This window comes from Mustelus asterias, chromosome 10 (genome assembly GCF_964213995.1).
Source record: "Mustelus asterias chromosome 10, sMusAst1.hap1.1, whole genome shotgun sequence".
Classification (NCBI taxonomy): domain Eukaryota; kingdom Metazoa; phylum Chordata; class Chondrichthyes; order Carcharhiniformes; family Triakidae; genus Mustelus; species Mustelus asterias.
Window position 1 is genome coordinate 98,007,311 of NC_135810.1, and position 15,951 is coordinate 98,023,261.

Here is a 15,951-nt window from a genome sequence, read left to right on the forward strand (position 1 = left end):
CTATTGTTTTATTTTGAAATGTGTTTTGGGATGTTCTAATTTAGGAATCTGAAATCGCTTTGAAAGCAGCATTTGTATCTTCAATATTGGCAATATGAGTTTGTAAGTGAATGTGAATAAGTACTTCCATTGTCTGGTCCCTTTATAATGATTCCAAATTGTTTCACAATACATCTGATAGGAGGGACAACAAAAGCTTTGTGATTTGTTGCATTAATCATGATGGGGTGACTTAACTAATCTTCACATTAGCCATTAATTTACATCAACTCACTGCCCCATTTTCAGGAACTCTGAAATGCTGCTTGAATGGACTAGCTAAATTTGAACTTTTGACAGATAAAATTTATTTCAGGATAAAGTTATCTTCTGGTATATACAGATTACTATTTTGAGATAGTGTTTTGAATTTAGGATCTCAATAACTAATTTACTAGTGTAAACCAGGTATCTGAAAGAATTAATAATCTGTATATATTATTTAGGTTTATTTTCCTTGGAGAAGAAAAGGTGGAGAGGAGATTTGATAGAGGCATTGAAAATCATTAGGGGTCTGGTCAGAGTAGATAACTGTTCCCATTGGTGGAAGGATTGAGAACCAGAGAGCAGAGATTTAAGGTAATTGGCAAAAGTAGCAATGGAGGCACGAGAAAAAATGTTTTCATACAACAATTGGTTAAGATCTGGAATGTGTTGTCTTTAAGTGTGCCGGAGGCAGGTTTAATTAAGTAATTTAAGTGGAAGTTGGATTATTATCTGAATAAAAGGTATTGCAGGATTACCGGGAGAGGATGAAGGGATGACACAACGTGAATTGCTCATTTAGAGAGCAGTCCCAGACACAATGGGCCAAATGGTCTCCTTATGTGCTGTAACTATTAGGGCCTCCTTCTGGGCTGTGATTATGATAATATATACACACATACATTCAGATCAATTGATGCTCTTTATCCTAGTAATATCTCAGCTTATATTATAGTTTTAAAGAAAAATCAATTATTTAAAACAATTTATACCGCAAAATTTTACGAGTGATAAATAGGTTATTTAACTGTTCGAGCTATAGCCTATATTGTACACAGTACAAGTCTAGGGGATTTTCACAATAACTTCATTGCAGTGTTAATGTAAGCCTATTGTGACACCAATAAATAATAAATACAGTTACTTTGTCACTTGCAGTTTACTCCCAAGATCTTTTCTATTCCAAGAGTCACTATTGTTATTATTCGTAATATTGGCTTTGCCTGCCTTTGTTGGGTGTACTTGGCAGTACGGCAACATCTGTTCCCTCCCTGATGATTGATTCCAACAAATCTCCACACATTCTCAATGGGAATAACAAAAAAAAAGTTGATGCAGAACTACACTATATATTATTAAGTGACAATCTTCAACATAAACGGTACGGAAAATTTCTAGTGGCAAATGAAGAATGAATTTGACCCAAATTCAGTGCCCATCTCTAAATTCAGAATTCTTAATTGATGGCAGCAAATATTAGATTCATCTCAGAGGGTCATGTTGACTTTAATTCAGACATGAGCTACTATAAAACTGAGGCATTACAAAGCAGCTTTGATGGAAAAAGGAATTTTGCCCTAGAGAACTGTTTACGATGTCAGCTAGCTTTGGTGCCAGATGTTCCAACTTTGTTCATGGCACAAATTGTAGATAAAAAATAGTTTTATCTACAATACATGCTCAGAGATATGTTACACATTTTGTACATGTGCACAGTTCGTAAAATTAATTTTAGTTTAATTTTATTAGAGTTGGGAATAATGAGCAGGAGGGGAAGTAGTGGTTGGAATTGGGGAATGAATCCTGTTCTCAATTTGTGCTTGCAAATGCCCAAATCAAGATAGTTGTGAGCTTTACAGGATTTTATTTATGTTAGTCTGTTAGGAATTCTGAATTTCAAGTTATGAGCTGACACTGAGCAGAGTTAAAGCTCCACTTGCCATTATAAACGTGCTATGTTCCACATTTCAAAAATGGCACAGAGTTACAAAATGAAACATCACAGACAACCATTGTCTGTGAACCAGAGCAGGGAAATTGACTTTAAATGACCATGAACTAAAATAATACAGGATAAGCTGAAATAAGGAATCCTACCTGAAGCAAATTTAGAGGTCGGAAACCAGGAGTATTTTTTAAACCAACAAATGAGCTACCTGTAAAGAAAACAATAACATAAGAGTCACTGTGAATGATATATTATTTGATTCAAAATCATTGATTATGTTCAGGTACAAGGATTTAAATATATTTATATGTAGGTTTCCCAAAAGCATTTTGCACATTTCTGAATAGATTACCATCTTTTATAGCATTATATATTATACTGTTAAAGATGCAAAACCTTCTCCAAGACTGTCATTGATGCGGATCTGAAGTGTACCAGCAGTTATAACTGTTGAATGACAAAGTGAGGCCATTTTAAAAGAGCCAGAAAGGTCAATTTAAGAGTGATACACAAATCTGTGCTCCAGACTCTGAATGTCACGACCAACGCCATAAACGTTTCACTGCTTCTAAAAATATTTTAATATGTAGCATTAAATAAAGTTGTAGATAAGAATTCAGAAACATGTTGGGACACAAATCAAGTGAGTGCCACTTCTGACCAGTGACCCTTATGCTGACATCTGGAGGATCAACTTGAATGTCAACATAACTGGAATTGTGTGCCGGACAGTCCATTGAAGAAGTGCTATCCTGTACTGGAGTAGGGTCACTGGAAGGACACGGTGTACTGGCAATTATGGTGGCCTTGTTTAATAAACCATAATCTGAACAGACATTGTAAAACACTTCCCGAGTCCGGACCACAGGAATCATCCATGGGCCACGTCCTGTTGCACTAGAACTTAGACTGAATGATGGCGTACCGTAACAGGATAACAGACTTGAATCAGAAGTTCCTGGTGAGTCACCAGCAGCAAGATCATCAATAACGTTGATACTCTTTATGTTTCCAGTAGGATTTGGTGGTTGATTTTCTACAGAGTTGGGCACTGAATGTTGCTTTTAGGAATCTGTTCTTTGATAGACTAAAGTGGTCTTCCTTAAGTAACTGTAATCAGAAGTGGTACATTTCCCAACAATAAAATCTCATTTCCAGCAGCTCCCAAAGAAACTGATGCTTTGAAAAAAAACTCAGTGACAGCTGACGGAAGTGAATCATTATCCAATCTGGATTCAGATTTTGCACAGGAGATTAAAATCTTTACATTTTATTAATTTTGGCATTTAGGCGTGCTGTGCAATCAGGGACTAGAAATTTGAACAGACTTAAAATCGCTCTTTCAAATTACATCATTTGAAAGCCAATCCGACAGCATCAAGCTAGAGTACTTGAAAGATTCCTGAAAATTTATAAGGCTTAACTTGAATTTTAGCCAAGTTAGAAAACGGAACTTTTGACTCTTGCATTATTAAGCTGAGGATTGCTCTTTCGATTTAGATATTTTCCAGACACTCACAACTACCAAAAACACTGCACTTAATTGTCTGGGTGACCAATGAACTTTACCGGATACCTTTCTCAGCTGGAAACAGAAATGAAATTTTGCATTAATTTCTAACTATTCAAGTTAAGGGAGCAACAAGTCAGATAGCTGCTAGCCCTGTGCTACCGAGATGGAGGGTGCCTATAACTGGAATGACTCATGCAATAGATTTTCCTCTCTTCCTGCAGACAAGGAGGGAAGGAAGTTGTCTAGTCTGATTAACTCATTGGAAGGCTGGAGAAGATATAGGCTTTTTAGCCCCATTCTGTACTCGACTCCATTTACCCGCCTTTGTTCCATATCTCTGGATACCCTTACCTAACAAATATTCATTGATTTTAGTCTTGAACATTTAAATTGACCTTTTGAAAGTCAGGGATTCAGATTTCCACAATTGCGTGTATATCAAAGTGCTTTGAAACGTCATTCCTAAATGGCAAGCTCCAATTTTAAGGTTGTGCCCTTTTCCTTTGAACTGCACCCTCCAGATGAAACAGTTTCTCTGTATCTACTCTATGAAATTTTAATACTGTAAACACCTAATTTCGTACAAACCTTAAAGCTTCTACACTCGAGGAAAGACAAGCCCAGTCCAGGCAACCCGTACTCAATTTAATCCCTGAAGCCCTAGTACATTTGGCACGGCTTCAAAGGGTTTCTTGAAAGTTTGGATATCTGCCAGGACCAGTTAGATCATGACCAACAGAGCAGGTAATAACCATTTCAGAGAATAAATTTCCTTAGTAAGGTCTTAAATTTTTTAATGGAGTGCAGTCTAGCTTGACAGGTTCCACTAAAACTACATTTAGATCACACAAATGAAGATGACATAGCAGATAGATGGGTCTCTACTCTCACGTTAAAAAAAGCCCCAAGGCCTGTGCCAACGAGTCAAGTTCTTTCTGTTTGAAAAATGGAACCTAATCAATTTATGTAAACCTCGCTTCCTTCATCCCTGTCAAAGTTGTACAAATTTAAGGAGTTACCAGCATTGGATCCATATCAGGTGTCACCGCTTGCCACATTGTATTGCGGTTAAATCTCAACAGTAATTTTGCTGGTGTGTGAACATTGTTCCATATTGATTCTGTATGTAGGCTACATTAATTAGAAATGTTTCCAAAACATTTTCCTGATGTGATCCCATTTTCCTGCCTCAAACTTTGTGTGACCTCACGCCAGGGGGGAGAGAGCAGATATAAAATTGCTGGGTTTGCCTTGAAAAAAGTGAAGACCCATTCTGTGTATGCTGCGGTGGTAACAGCAATCGGGCTTCAGAGAATGTAATGCCATGCCCACCAATTGGAAAATCAACATAAACATTGCAAGCGGCCTCCCCAGCTGTCAAAACTCAGTCTTAGCTCCACAGCCGCCATTGTTGTGTCAGAGCTCGCAACCCCAAAAATCTCATCTCGCAACCCCTTTGGGAACCCCAAAATTAAAACCTGAGCAAGAGATATTTAAAGGGTGGAATAATGTTTAACCAACGTTGTGAGATGGCAGCTAAATCAACTGTCTACCTGCTGATGAGTAACCAGTTTATCATCAATCTTTGTGTTAAAGGAAACAGATAATTGTTGCGACTGTTTAATTTGCTGTATGAGGGAAACAACATCTACCAAACAAAAATATCACATATCAGAATTATATGGAATTGGATAATTTAAGAAAGTGACCTTGAGTTAAAATTGCTGAGTGAATCTAACTTATCTGCTTTTGCCTGCCTGTTGTATTTGTTTTCCATACAGCTACCTTGGGGAATAAAATTGCTTGCTGGTGGTACAATGAAGACTATAGCTTTTCTTCGTTTCTATATCAGTGCGAAAAAGAATATTCTGGAACTTCTCTTCTAAAGAAATAGATTTTTCATACAATTCTAACCAATGTTGATACTGAAAGTTTCTTGGGAAGTACGAGAGGTTAACGCAGAACCCGGAGAGGCTGAGTTAAATAACATAGTGCTCAAAATAATGGGCAGAATTCTCCCATCTGGGACTAACTCCTGTGGTTGGGTCAGGGACATGTGTTTCCCACTGCAGAGGCCAGTGGGAAATCACACCATCTCTCATCAATAACGCAACCAGGTATTTTGCGCCGTACTCGGTGGCGGAGCAGGTCTAATGGCACATAGTCCATCATCATATCCAGGTGTCATAATGAAAAGGTGCATAACGCCATTGACCCACTGCTGAAGAAAGAAGATAGACCTCCTGAAAAAAAAAGGATCTCCAGGAACATTCTGAGGCTATAAGATGGATCTCCTCAATGACGCTGAATCTGGAAGATCCACCTGTAGATGCTTGCCCCTATTGCTGCTATGGTGTTCCGGGGTCCAAGGTTTCTGCCGGCCTCCACTCTGAACTCCCGAGGCAGTCCCAGGTATCGTTCGGTGAGTCCTGACATCTGCAAGCCATGTTGTTCCAGATGCGTTTTGCACCAGTGTATTTTCCCGCTGGTGTCACGAAGAGTCAGGCATGGGTGGAAGATTCTGGTCAGGCTTTCATCTGCATCCATTAGCAGCAGAATGCAAATCAATTTCATGCAGGCCTCCAGGTGTTTCCTGATCCGCCATGGCGGAGAGTGGCAGAAGATGCCGTGGGAAATTCATGTCGGCGTGAAACTGATTTTTTGCAATCCCGCCAAATTCTCTCCACCCGCTGCCGCCCCCTCTCCCTCCACAACCATGGCAGGACATTGAAAGAATTCTGCCCTCTGTCTCACTAACTCTCCTATAGAAAGATTTGAGATTTTGGGGTTTCCTAAAGTACAGGTATATCAAAATAAAAGACCAAAGTAGGATGAACAGTAATTGTTTAAAATATTTCAGGAACTTCATCAACCATGTGTATTATTTAGTACTGACCTGCTTGAGCTGCGGATTGCATGGCAGCTGGCAGGGAGCTCGGCACCAGTCCCGCTGGTGGTATAATGCTGCTTAGATTTATGCCTGTGGGAGTTATGGCTCCAGCATTACTCCCCAGCATAGGATTCGAACCACTCATTAATGTCTGTGCTCCACTAAAGGGCGGGGGGGGACGACAAAACAAATATATTATCCCTTTGTTTCTGATTTATTTTAGTCATTAGTTCACTTCTTACAGCATCAGTTCTAACTAAAAGGTTTAATGTAACATGCTAGAATTATTGTAAAGCTGAAGAATCATGAAATTACAAACCTAATATGGTTATAGAAAATAAATCGTGGCAGGCATAGACTTAATAAAAATAAGTCAGGAAAAAGATCTTGTGTAAAAGGTGACCAAATAGTCCAAGTGTCATCACAATATCGAGGAGCAGTTGCAAAGGCAAGCAAAAATGTTAAAATGTGAAATTAGAACCACAGAACGCCACACCAAGAAGAAACATTGAATAAAATGTGACTGAGACTGCACATGGAACACTGTGTCTACATGTAATCACTGGAAAAAAGAAATAAAGAGGAATTCAGGAAAGGAAACAAAAAATACCCCAAATTTCAGATAGGTTTTTGAAATCTGGATTTATTTTCAGTCTGAAAAATACTTGGTTAGCAATTTTTACAAACAACAATTTCAAATTTCTCAAAAGAGATTCCAAGCCTCAACTGACTTTAATAGTATTGTAAGAAGTTTAACAACACCAGGTTAAAGTCCAACAGGTTTATTTGGTCTTTAACCTGGTGTTGTTAAACTTCTTACTGTGTTTACCCCAGCCCAACGCCGGCATCTCCACATCTTTAATAGTATTGCCAAATTAAATTGATCATTTGCCATAGCCATGTATGGCACATTATTTAAACACAGATAATAAAAAATATTCTTAAAAGGATGTAGGTGTCAATTATTGATTTTAAAATGTATAATGTATAACAGTATGTCGATAGTAATTAGAAAGAATAGCTTATTATTTTATAAACCAATTTTCTTTCTCCATGGAGTTTTACTATTTCTGCCTCCAGTGACTTCTGCAGTCATTGTGATGTTGGAGGTTAGAGATCTGATCTTTATTGGCCTGTTAACTGGAAGTCAAGGCAGGATGTCAATCTAGAAGCACAGTACTGCATAAAGTTTGCATTGGATTGTGTACTGTTGTGCCCGTAGTGGATATGCAGATCAAATGCTTTTAGATGGACATCCAGGTCTGTTCAAAGTACAAACTTTTTAAAGTGAAATTAGTTACACCCTTAATCTATATCAGTGGAAGAGTTCTGGGTGAGAATGGAGGTTAGAACGTTTAGTCTCTGATAGGAAATCTATTCACCAAAATGCTTCAAGGGTTAAGTACTTAAATAGATAAAAAATGTATAATAGAAACACATACAGAGGAGAGTACTTAATATTGGAAACACTCTTCCTGGGCTCTCCTTTTCCTTCAAGACAAAACGTACTCAAAATATTCATTTCTGGTTACAATTTCAGTTTAACATAAAATTCAATGACAATTATGCAAATTTTTAAAATTATCAGTTATTATCAGTCTGATGAGGATAAGATTTAACTGATTCAAAAAGTTGATTGTTTGGAAAAGATTTGCATTAGAAGGGGTTAAAGAATAGTGATATATAAATTAAATGATACACATTGTATTTGATCAAGTATACAAGTCTTTCTTGTATGGGCTTTTCAATATGTTCTTGTAATGCATGAATAAATAACACAAATATATTTTCATTATATTGTACCCTTTCCTGTGTGATTCTTGTTATAGTGTACTTTGACTCCAAAATAAGTTCAGTCTGAAAACATTTCAGAACTGTTCAGAAATAGTAAGAAAAAAAATCGAATATGGGGGGGCTTGGCCCAAGACCAGAAAATCCTGCCCGAGCTCAACGGACCTTCCCGTTGTCTGCCTCTCGCCTGCTCCGATTCCCATGGCAGGCGGGGCAGTAAAATTCCGGCAAATATCTTACTTTACGTTTTTAAAAAGTAACATTTCCTCAATTGAAATTATTCATAGGAAGATGCAACCTATGTGCAACAGTATCAGTGCACAATTAAACTAATAATCACACAATCATGGGGCTGGGAAAAATTTCAGATAAGATTAATTTTGCCCACTTTGCATGGCTGTTATCATTTCTTTGAATGACGATTTATCTATATTTGCCAATGAAGAATATCACTTAAATTAAGTCCCTTGAAGAATCCACTGATATAAATAGAGCAATTTACCATTCCTTTACAGTACAGCAAAGGGGCAGCACGGTGGCACAGTGGTTAGCACTGCTGCCTCATAGTGCCAAGGACCCAGGTTTGAGTCCCAGCTTGGGACACTGTCTGTGCGGAGTCTGCACGCTCTCCCTGTATCTGCATGAATTTCCTCCGGGTGCTCCAGTTTCCTCCCACAGTCCGAAAGACGTGCTGGTTAGGTGCATTGGCAATGCTAAAGTCTCCCTCAGTGTAAGCGAACAGGTGCTGGAGTGTGGCGACTAGGGAATTTTCACAGTAACTTCAAGCCGATTTGTGACACTAAATAAACTTTAAAACTAGAATAACACATGGATAACAACTGTTTTTGAGAAGGCAAGTATACAGATCATTATATTATGGAAATCCTATCTCTAGAAATGGCTGGATGAAAGAAATCTTATTTTATGGAAAATCCTTCTTTTTAATAAGATGAGTAAGAAGAGATTTAACTTTCTCAATCAGCATTCTTTTCACACTTCAGGAGTCTAGCCCCATAGAGGCAATAATTTGCAATTGCCTATTTTAAATTATCTGTTAATTTGAATGTAGACTGTGAAATGATATTAAAACTTGGCTGTTTTATTATAATTTCTTGAGATGAACTATTGGATAATAGATTTTTTCTCAAGCAGAAGATCACTGAATTAATAGGAGCTGACCACGTTACTCAGGAGGAAGAGTGCATTTTTCTCGGTTTAGATTAACCACCTGAAATAAAATTAATCTGTCAGCCTGCAGGCCCACAATGCGAGTTAATCCAAACAATAGCTCAGCAGATGCCGTCTGAAACAAGATTCTTGAACTTAGCCCAGGAAACAATCATTGGCTTTAGAGGAAAAGCATCAAGGTGGCCAAAGCATAGTGATTGAATGATCAATGTTAGATGGTAGGATGGAGAGCGCGGGTGGAAGGTATAGCTAAAGAAAATAGCTCAGAAAGGATGAAATGAGGCCACTGAATGTTTTTAAAACTAGGACCAGAAACTGAACATCAAAGCAACAAGCAAGATACCATACATGCTGGAAATCAGGAATACAAAAAGAAATTGCTGGAAAATACTCAGGTCAGGCATCCTCTGATGAGGTTGGATGAAATTTCTGACCTGAAGTATTAACTCTGGCCGGAATTCTCTGATCTCATACACCCCCACCGGCAGCAAGAATGGAGAATTTGGTGCTCAGCCAAATCTTCATTCATTGCAGCGGGACTGGAGAATCTCAGCCACCGGCGTGGTGGGGGAATTCTGGCCTCCACCAGATGCTACATGATCTACTCAGCCTTTCCCAGCATTTTCTATTGTAAGGAACTGGATTTGATTTGCTGGTACACAGAGACCCAACAAGGATGGAATAAATTATCAACTAAAGTGTGCCAAAAGGTGCAGTCAGTTTGGATGACAAGAACAGTTTTGGGAGCAATCACTCCACGAGGTGAAGGTGTGAATTGGGGTTTCAGCAACAGCGAGGCAGATTGGAAGCACAACAAGGAAACTGAAGGAGTACAGTCATAGAAAGGAAAAGGACACGAGTTACGAAGTCCTGCCAGCACTGAACTGAATACTGTGGCTGCACCAAAATTGGCCAAAGAGGACAGCCATGGAAATTGACAAATATATTTCAGCAGATTTATCAATCTGCAAGAAGCCTGCAAGTGCTGACAGAAATGAAAAATATACTAGTCTTCGGTTTTCCAAACGTTAAGCTGGAGGAAATCAATTCAAGGACCCAACAGAGTCATTGCTAGTGGTGAACAGGGAACATACAGATAAAACATCTTGCTGATCATGTTACCAAGGGTGGCTTTTTAATGAAGGAGACATAAGGTACACCGCAAGTAGCTATTTGGACATTAAAAAAAAAATTAATTCATGGGACATGGGCATGGCTGGCTGGCCAGCATTTATTGTCCATCCCTAATCACCCTCGGCTAGGCCAGAGGGAAGTTGAAAGTCAACCATAATGCTGCAGCTCTGGAGATACACGTAGACCAGACCAGGTAAGGGCGGCAGATTTCCTTTCCTAAAGGACATTAGTGAACCAGATGGGTTTTTCTGACAATCGACAATGATTTCAAGGTCATCAGTAGATTCTTAATTCCAGATTTTTTTATTGAATTCAAATTCCACCATCTGGCGTGGTGGGATTTGAACTTGGCTACGCTTCTGGATTAATAGTCTAGCGATAATACCACTAGGCCATTGCCTCCCTACATAGGAGGGAAAATAGCAGTGTGGCTACATTGAAGAAGTAGAAATGGAAGAGTACAGTGCTGTGGAGTTGGTTCGTGGACGAGAGGTAATTAGTATAGAGTGATCAGTAATTTCAAAGGTAACAAAGAGATAAAGGGAGATAAAGTGACGTAACATCAACTGTCATTGAGAACTTGGACCAGGGCAGTTCAGTGCTGCACATAAAACTAAAGAGATTTTATTGGTGAACATGGGATCAAGAAATAGAAGTTGAGTAAGTCAGCTGCATCAGGATTACGTCAAGAAAGCAAGTGGTGGATTTCATGGAGAAGAAAAGTTTGATGGTTACTGTGGGAGGTGGGACATGGACAGAATTCTCCCATCTGGGGACTAAGTCCCATGGCGGGGGCAGGAATGTGGAAGGTTTCCTGGAAGTTCATGGAAAGCATGCCAAATCTTCTGGCCCTGACCTCATTAATTATGCAATTGGGTGTTTTGCACCTTATTCTGTGGCAGGACAGACCTTATGGTGCATGATCCACTGTCCTATCTGGGCATACTGAAAAGGCACCCAATGTCACTGACAAACTACTGAAGAAAAAAAGTGGACCTCCTGAAAATAAAGATCGATCTCCGGGAGCACTCTGAGACCGGTAGATGGACCCCCTTCTGGGCACTGAATCTGGAAGGTCCATCTGTAGATTGCACCCCCCCTCCTCCCACTGCTGTGGTGTTATGGGGTCCAGGGTTGCCATCAGCCTCTTTCCTGAACTCCAAAGGCAGCCTGAGGCATTATTCAGGTGAGTCCTAACATCTGAATGTCGTGTGTGTTTTGGCATAAGATGGTTGTGCTATGATGAGAGGCTGAGTAAATTTGGCTTATACGGTCTGGAGTTTAGAAGAGTGTTTTGCATCGGCGTGTTTTCCCACTGGTGCTGCGGAGAATCAGACGTGGGGGGAAATCAGACCTTTGTCTGCATCCCATTAGTGGGATGCAAATGAGTTTCCTGCCTGCTTCCAGCACGTTCCTCGATTCACCATGGCAGGCACCAGCTTTACTGTCTGCCCTACACCCTCTGAGTAGTTAAGAGTGAAAGGGAAGGCCAGAGGAGAAGCAGCCACAGAGAACCTCTATGCATGATACCAAGTCCTTGAGCTTCTCAACTTAGTATCAGAGTTCAGCAATGGCTATGTTGGAGGAAGATCAGAGGATGCAGACTATGATGAAAGTTTGGGTGTTCATTTGTTTTTCAATAAGTTTTCAAAACATTTTCAATAAGACCCTGGACTAAGAGGAATCACTTGCAGAAGTGGAGATGTGACTGGAGATAGTTAACTTCCTAAGAACGTAAGAAATTGGAGAAGGACTAGGTCATATGGTGCTTCAAACCTGCTCTACCACTCAACCTGATTATGGCTGATCTTCTGCCTGAACTCTACCCTTGATTCCCTGTGGTCAAAAATCTATCCCAACCTTTAATATAGTCAACAACATAGCCCTCTGGGGTACAGAACTAAAAAGATTCACAACCTTCTGGAAGAAAGTTCTTCTCAGCTCAGTCCTAAATAATGGCCCCCTTTATCCTGAGGCTGTGACCCCATGTTCTAGATATCCAGCTAGAGGATGTTTCCTCTCGTTGTCCACATCCTGTCAAATTCCTTCAGAATTATATATATTTCAATGAGATCACCTCTCACTCTTCTAAACTCCAGATCGTATAGGCCCAATTTACTCAGCCTCTGATCATAGCACAACCATCTTATCCCAAAAAACAGTCAAATAAACCTTTGCTGTACCACTCCCAAGGTAAGAACATCCTTTTGTAGATATGGAGACTAAAAGGTTCCAGGTATGCTTGCACCAAAGTCCTACACGTAGTAAGGCTTCCTTGCACTCTAATCCTCTGAATTAAAAGTAAACGTGTCATTTGCTTTCCTAATTTCTTGCTGTACCTGCATCACTTTGTGTTCCTTGTGAGAGTACCCAGAACTCTCTGAATATCAACATTTATAATTTTCACACCTTTTAAAAATATTCTAAAACTTTATATTCTTATTCTCAAATGAATAGCCTCACACTTATCCACATTACACTCCATCTACCAGCTTGTCTCCCACTCACTTAACTTATCTATATCTCATTCACACCATTTTGCGTCCCCTTCATAGTTTACACTAACACCGAGCTCTGCCATTCTAAGTCATTAAAATAGATTATAAATAGCTAAGGCTTTAAGCACTGATCCTTGTGGTGCTACCAATTACAGCCTGCCACCTTGAAAATGCCCCATTTATTCCTACTCTCTGCCTTCTGCCACTTGACTGATTGTCCAGCCATGTTAATATATCATTCCCACTGCCATGAACCCTTGCACACACTTGGGAAATTAAAATCTTTCCTTATTTGTTTGAAGTCACAAAATCTCTCCAACAAGTAAAACAAAATGAAATGCACAGACTTTAGGAAAACTGTAAAACAAACTTATCATGCAGCACCATAATAAATACCACAATGATAAGAGGGTAGAGTGGCATGGAAGAGAGAGGTCTGTCACTATGGCATCAAAATGATGACTTTTCACTGGTGACTTTGGTTTGCTCCTGTGGTACATGAAGGATGTTGAATGTAGGAACTATATATATGGCGCTGATCCAGAATCTGTTGTCAGAGTCAGCAACAACAAAAATCCACAATCTTGAATAAAAGTAAAAATACACTTCAATCTTATAAGATTAATACATCCAAATAAAATGATAGGTTTAAAAGATTTAGAATATTCTTACCAAACAGAGCCCACTACATTGATGAAGTTGAGACCCGCTGGGTTTGTCATCACCTGGGTGGATGAACTCCCGGTTGTAATGGAAGTTACCATACTGGAAAGAGGTATGGTCATTACTGGCAGAGCTTGACTGAGAGCCATCTGCTGTTGGGCAAAAGGGGTTAAAAGGGTCTGCGGATTGAGGCCTGATTCTTGTGGAGGAGTAGCTGTGGGAGTGGCTGTAGATGCTGGGGTTTGGACATCAGAAGGGTGTGGAGTTGATGAAGGGGTGTTGGTTGGTGTGGGGGTTGATGGCTTGGGTGTTCCAGATCCTGCTCATCAAGAAAAAAAAAGTGCCACATTATTACTTTAAAACCGATGCAGAGGTTTTCTGTAAAGCTGCCCAAAAAAAAAAACAATTTAATGTTAATGCCGAGGGGGAAAAAATAGTTCACTCAAGTAAACAGAAATAGTGACTTGCAATTGTATACATTGCTGTCAAATAGGTTTCAAGGTCACCTGTAAACTGTTAATCAAGTCACTCTCCATCCATTCAGTTTGAAGGAAATAATAGCTCACACAATACGACTGCAGTATACAAGTATGAAAATTAGACTTTGAAATAATCTTCCACTGCCTGAATAGTTAATGGAAAAATACACCAGATATAAATCAATAATTGGAAGACATCAGATATAAATCGGTAACATCAGAGTAAATCAGTAATGTCAGATATAAATCAATAACTGCACACTGCACCTTCTCAAGGGCAATTTAGGATGGACAATAAGTGATGGCCCAGTCAGCGATGCCCACATCCCATGAATGGATTAAAAAAACTTTTAAGCTTTACCTATGCATCTCAAAATTGTCAAATATTTAAGAGATAGCACGTGATTTTGTACAATTAAATGGTTTAATATTATATCCTACCGATTAATGGGATAATGAACCATTGGGGTGAATTATAGACTTTTAGGCCGTTCTAAGTGTAATAATCTCACAGTTAATACATATGTAGCAGTTGTCATACATGCAAAAGAAACAAATTATCTTATGTGAGACTACTTTTAGAGATTGGTAAATAAATACTTTTGCAGATTACTGAAGTTTGAGGACAACTTGTTCCCGTGATAAGAATACAGTTTTAACAATAGCTCCACTTCTAACAAGTGTCTTCAAGATAGATTCTCTTTGAAGCGTAAAAACTATATGAAATCAAATTATACCTTGGAACACAGTGTAACACGCAAAGTTTACATTCCTTGTTTTTTTATACAGCGGCAGATCAACGTGAGAGTCCACCAATTAAAAGATCTGAACAGAAATCTGAACTTGTACCAAGTGAATGCTAAGTGAAAGAACACACGCTATCTTAATTTTAGTTCTCCTTTTATCAGATAAGGAGTTCAGTGGGCACTTTAGAAGTGTCCTTCACAGTCCACACGATGAGAAAGAGACAAGTTTGCTGGTGGGTGTTGCAAGGAATCAATGATTTATTCTATGTTGGGGTTTTGAAACAGTTACTGAAGAATCTTGCAAACCTTGAAAGTTTTAATCCATGTGTCTATCTGCAAGGACATCCTAGTCAGGAGGGGCTGATGAGTATTAACCTTGCATTAACACTACTAAGTTTAAGTTCAAAAACTTCAAACTAGTCCTTTTATATGCATTTATGGTTGTTTTGAAGTGCTGTGCCCACGAATCCAATTTCAGAAGAAAAGTTTTAAACTCTAAATGAAATATATAAAATTAATTTAATTCTCTTTCTCTGCGTATTGTTACGATGTGTAAACTTTGTCATTGAACTGAATCCTGGAAGTTGATTTGGCTTTACTTGTTTCCCATCCTGTGATAGTAGTACTATTAAGTGTTCCTCTGGCAGTCACTGCTCATATACTGCTCCAATGAAGCTTAAGACAATCCTTTTTTCCCCTAGCTGCTCTCTAACCTTTTGGTCCAGTCATTGATTCCAGGAACATCATACTTCAGTTACATCTTCATTTTTAAACCTGTTGCAAGTAATTCTTATTGAGATTGTCCAACCCAGTCATTTTGTTTGCATTTTTCAAAGCCACAATTTCCTTCGCTATTTACATGCCCTTTGTTTCTTTAATATTTAATGTTTCAATCCATTCCTTGACTAAGAAGATTTGTTACATCACTGGACTCATGATTTCTCCGAGTTTAAGAATTCTTTTGTAATAGAGGTATTTCCCTTGTGTGTGCCAGTCAAACTTGAAGACTATTATCATCGTGTTTGGTTTGTCCTAATTTGTAGATCAACTTTATCAAGCCATGCCTTTAGTGCCCAC

The 15,951-nt window shown here is 38.9% G+C and overlaps 1 protein-coding gene across 13 annotated transcripts in view; it reads right to left on the reverse strand.

Annotated features, from left to right (window-relative positions):
• supt20 (SPT20 homolog, SAGA complex component) overlaps nt 1–15,951 on the reverse strand; it is a 74,830-nt gene that overhangs the window by 17,728 nt on the left and 41,151 nt on the right. For all 13 annotated transcript variants that reach the window (XM_078222287.1, XM_078222285.1, XM_078222284.1 and 10 more), the window contains 3 exons: nt 13,659–13,968; nt 6,382–6,536; nt 2,122–2,180 (listed from right to left, as the gene is read on the reverse strand). In XM_078222287.1, coding sequence (XP_078078413.1) covers nt 2,122–2,180; nt 6,382–6,536; nt 13,659–13,968 — 524 coding nt within the window. The remainder of the gene's footprint in view (nt 1–2,121; nt 2,181–6,381; nt 6,537–13,658; nt 13,969–15,951) is intronic.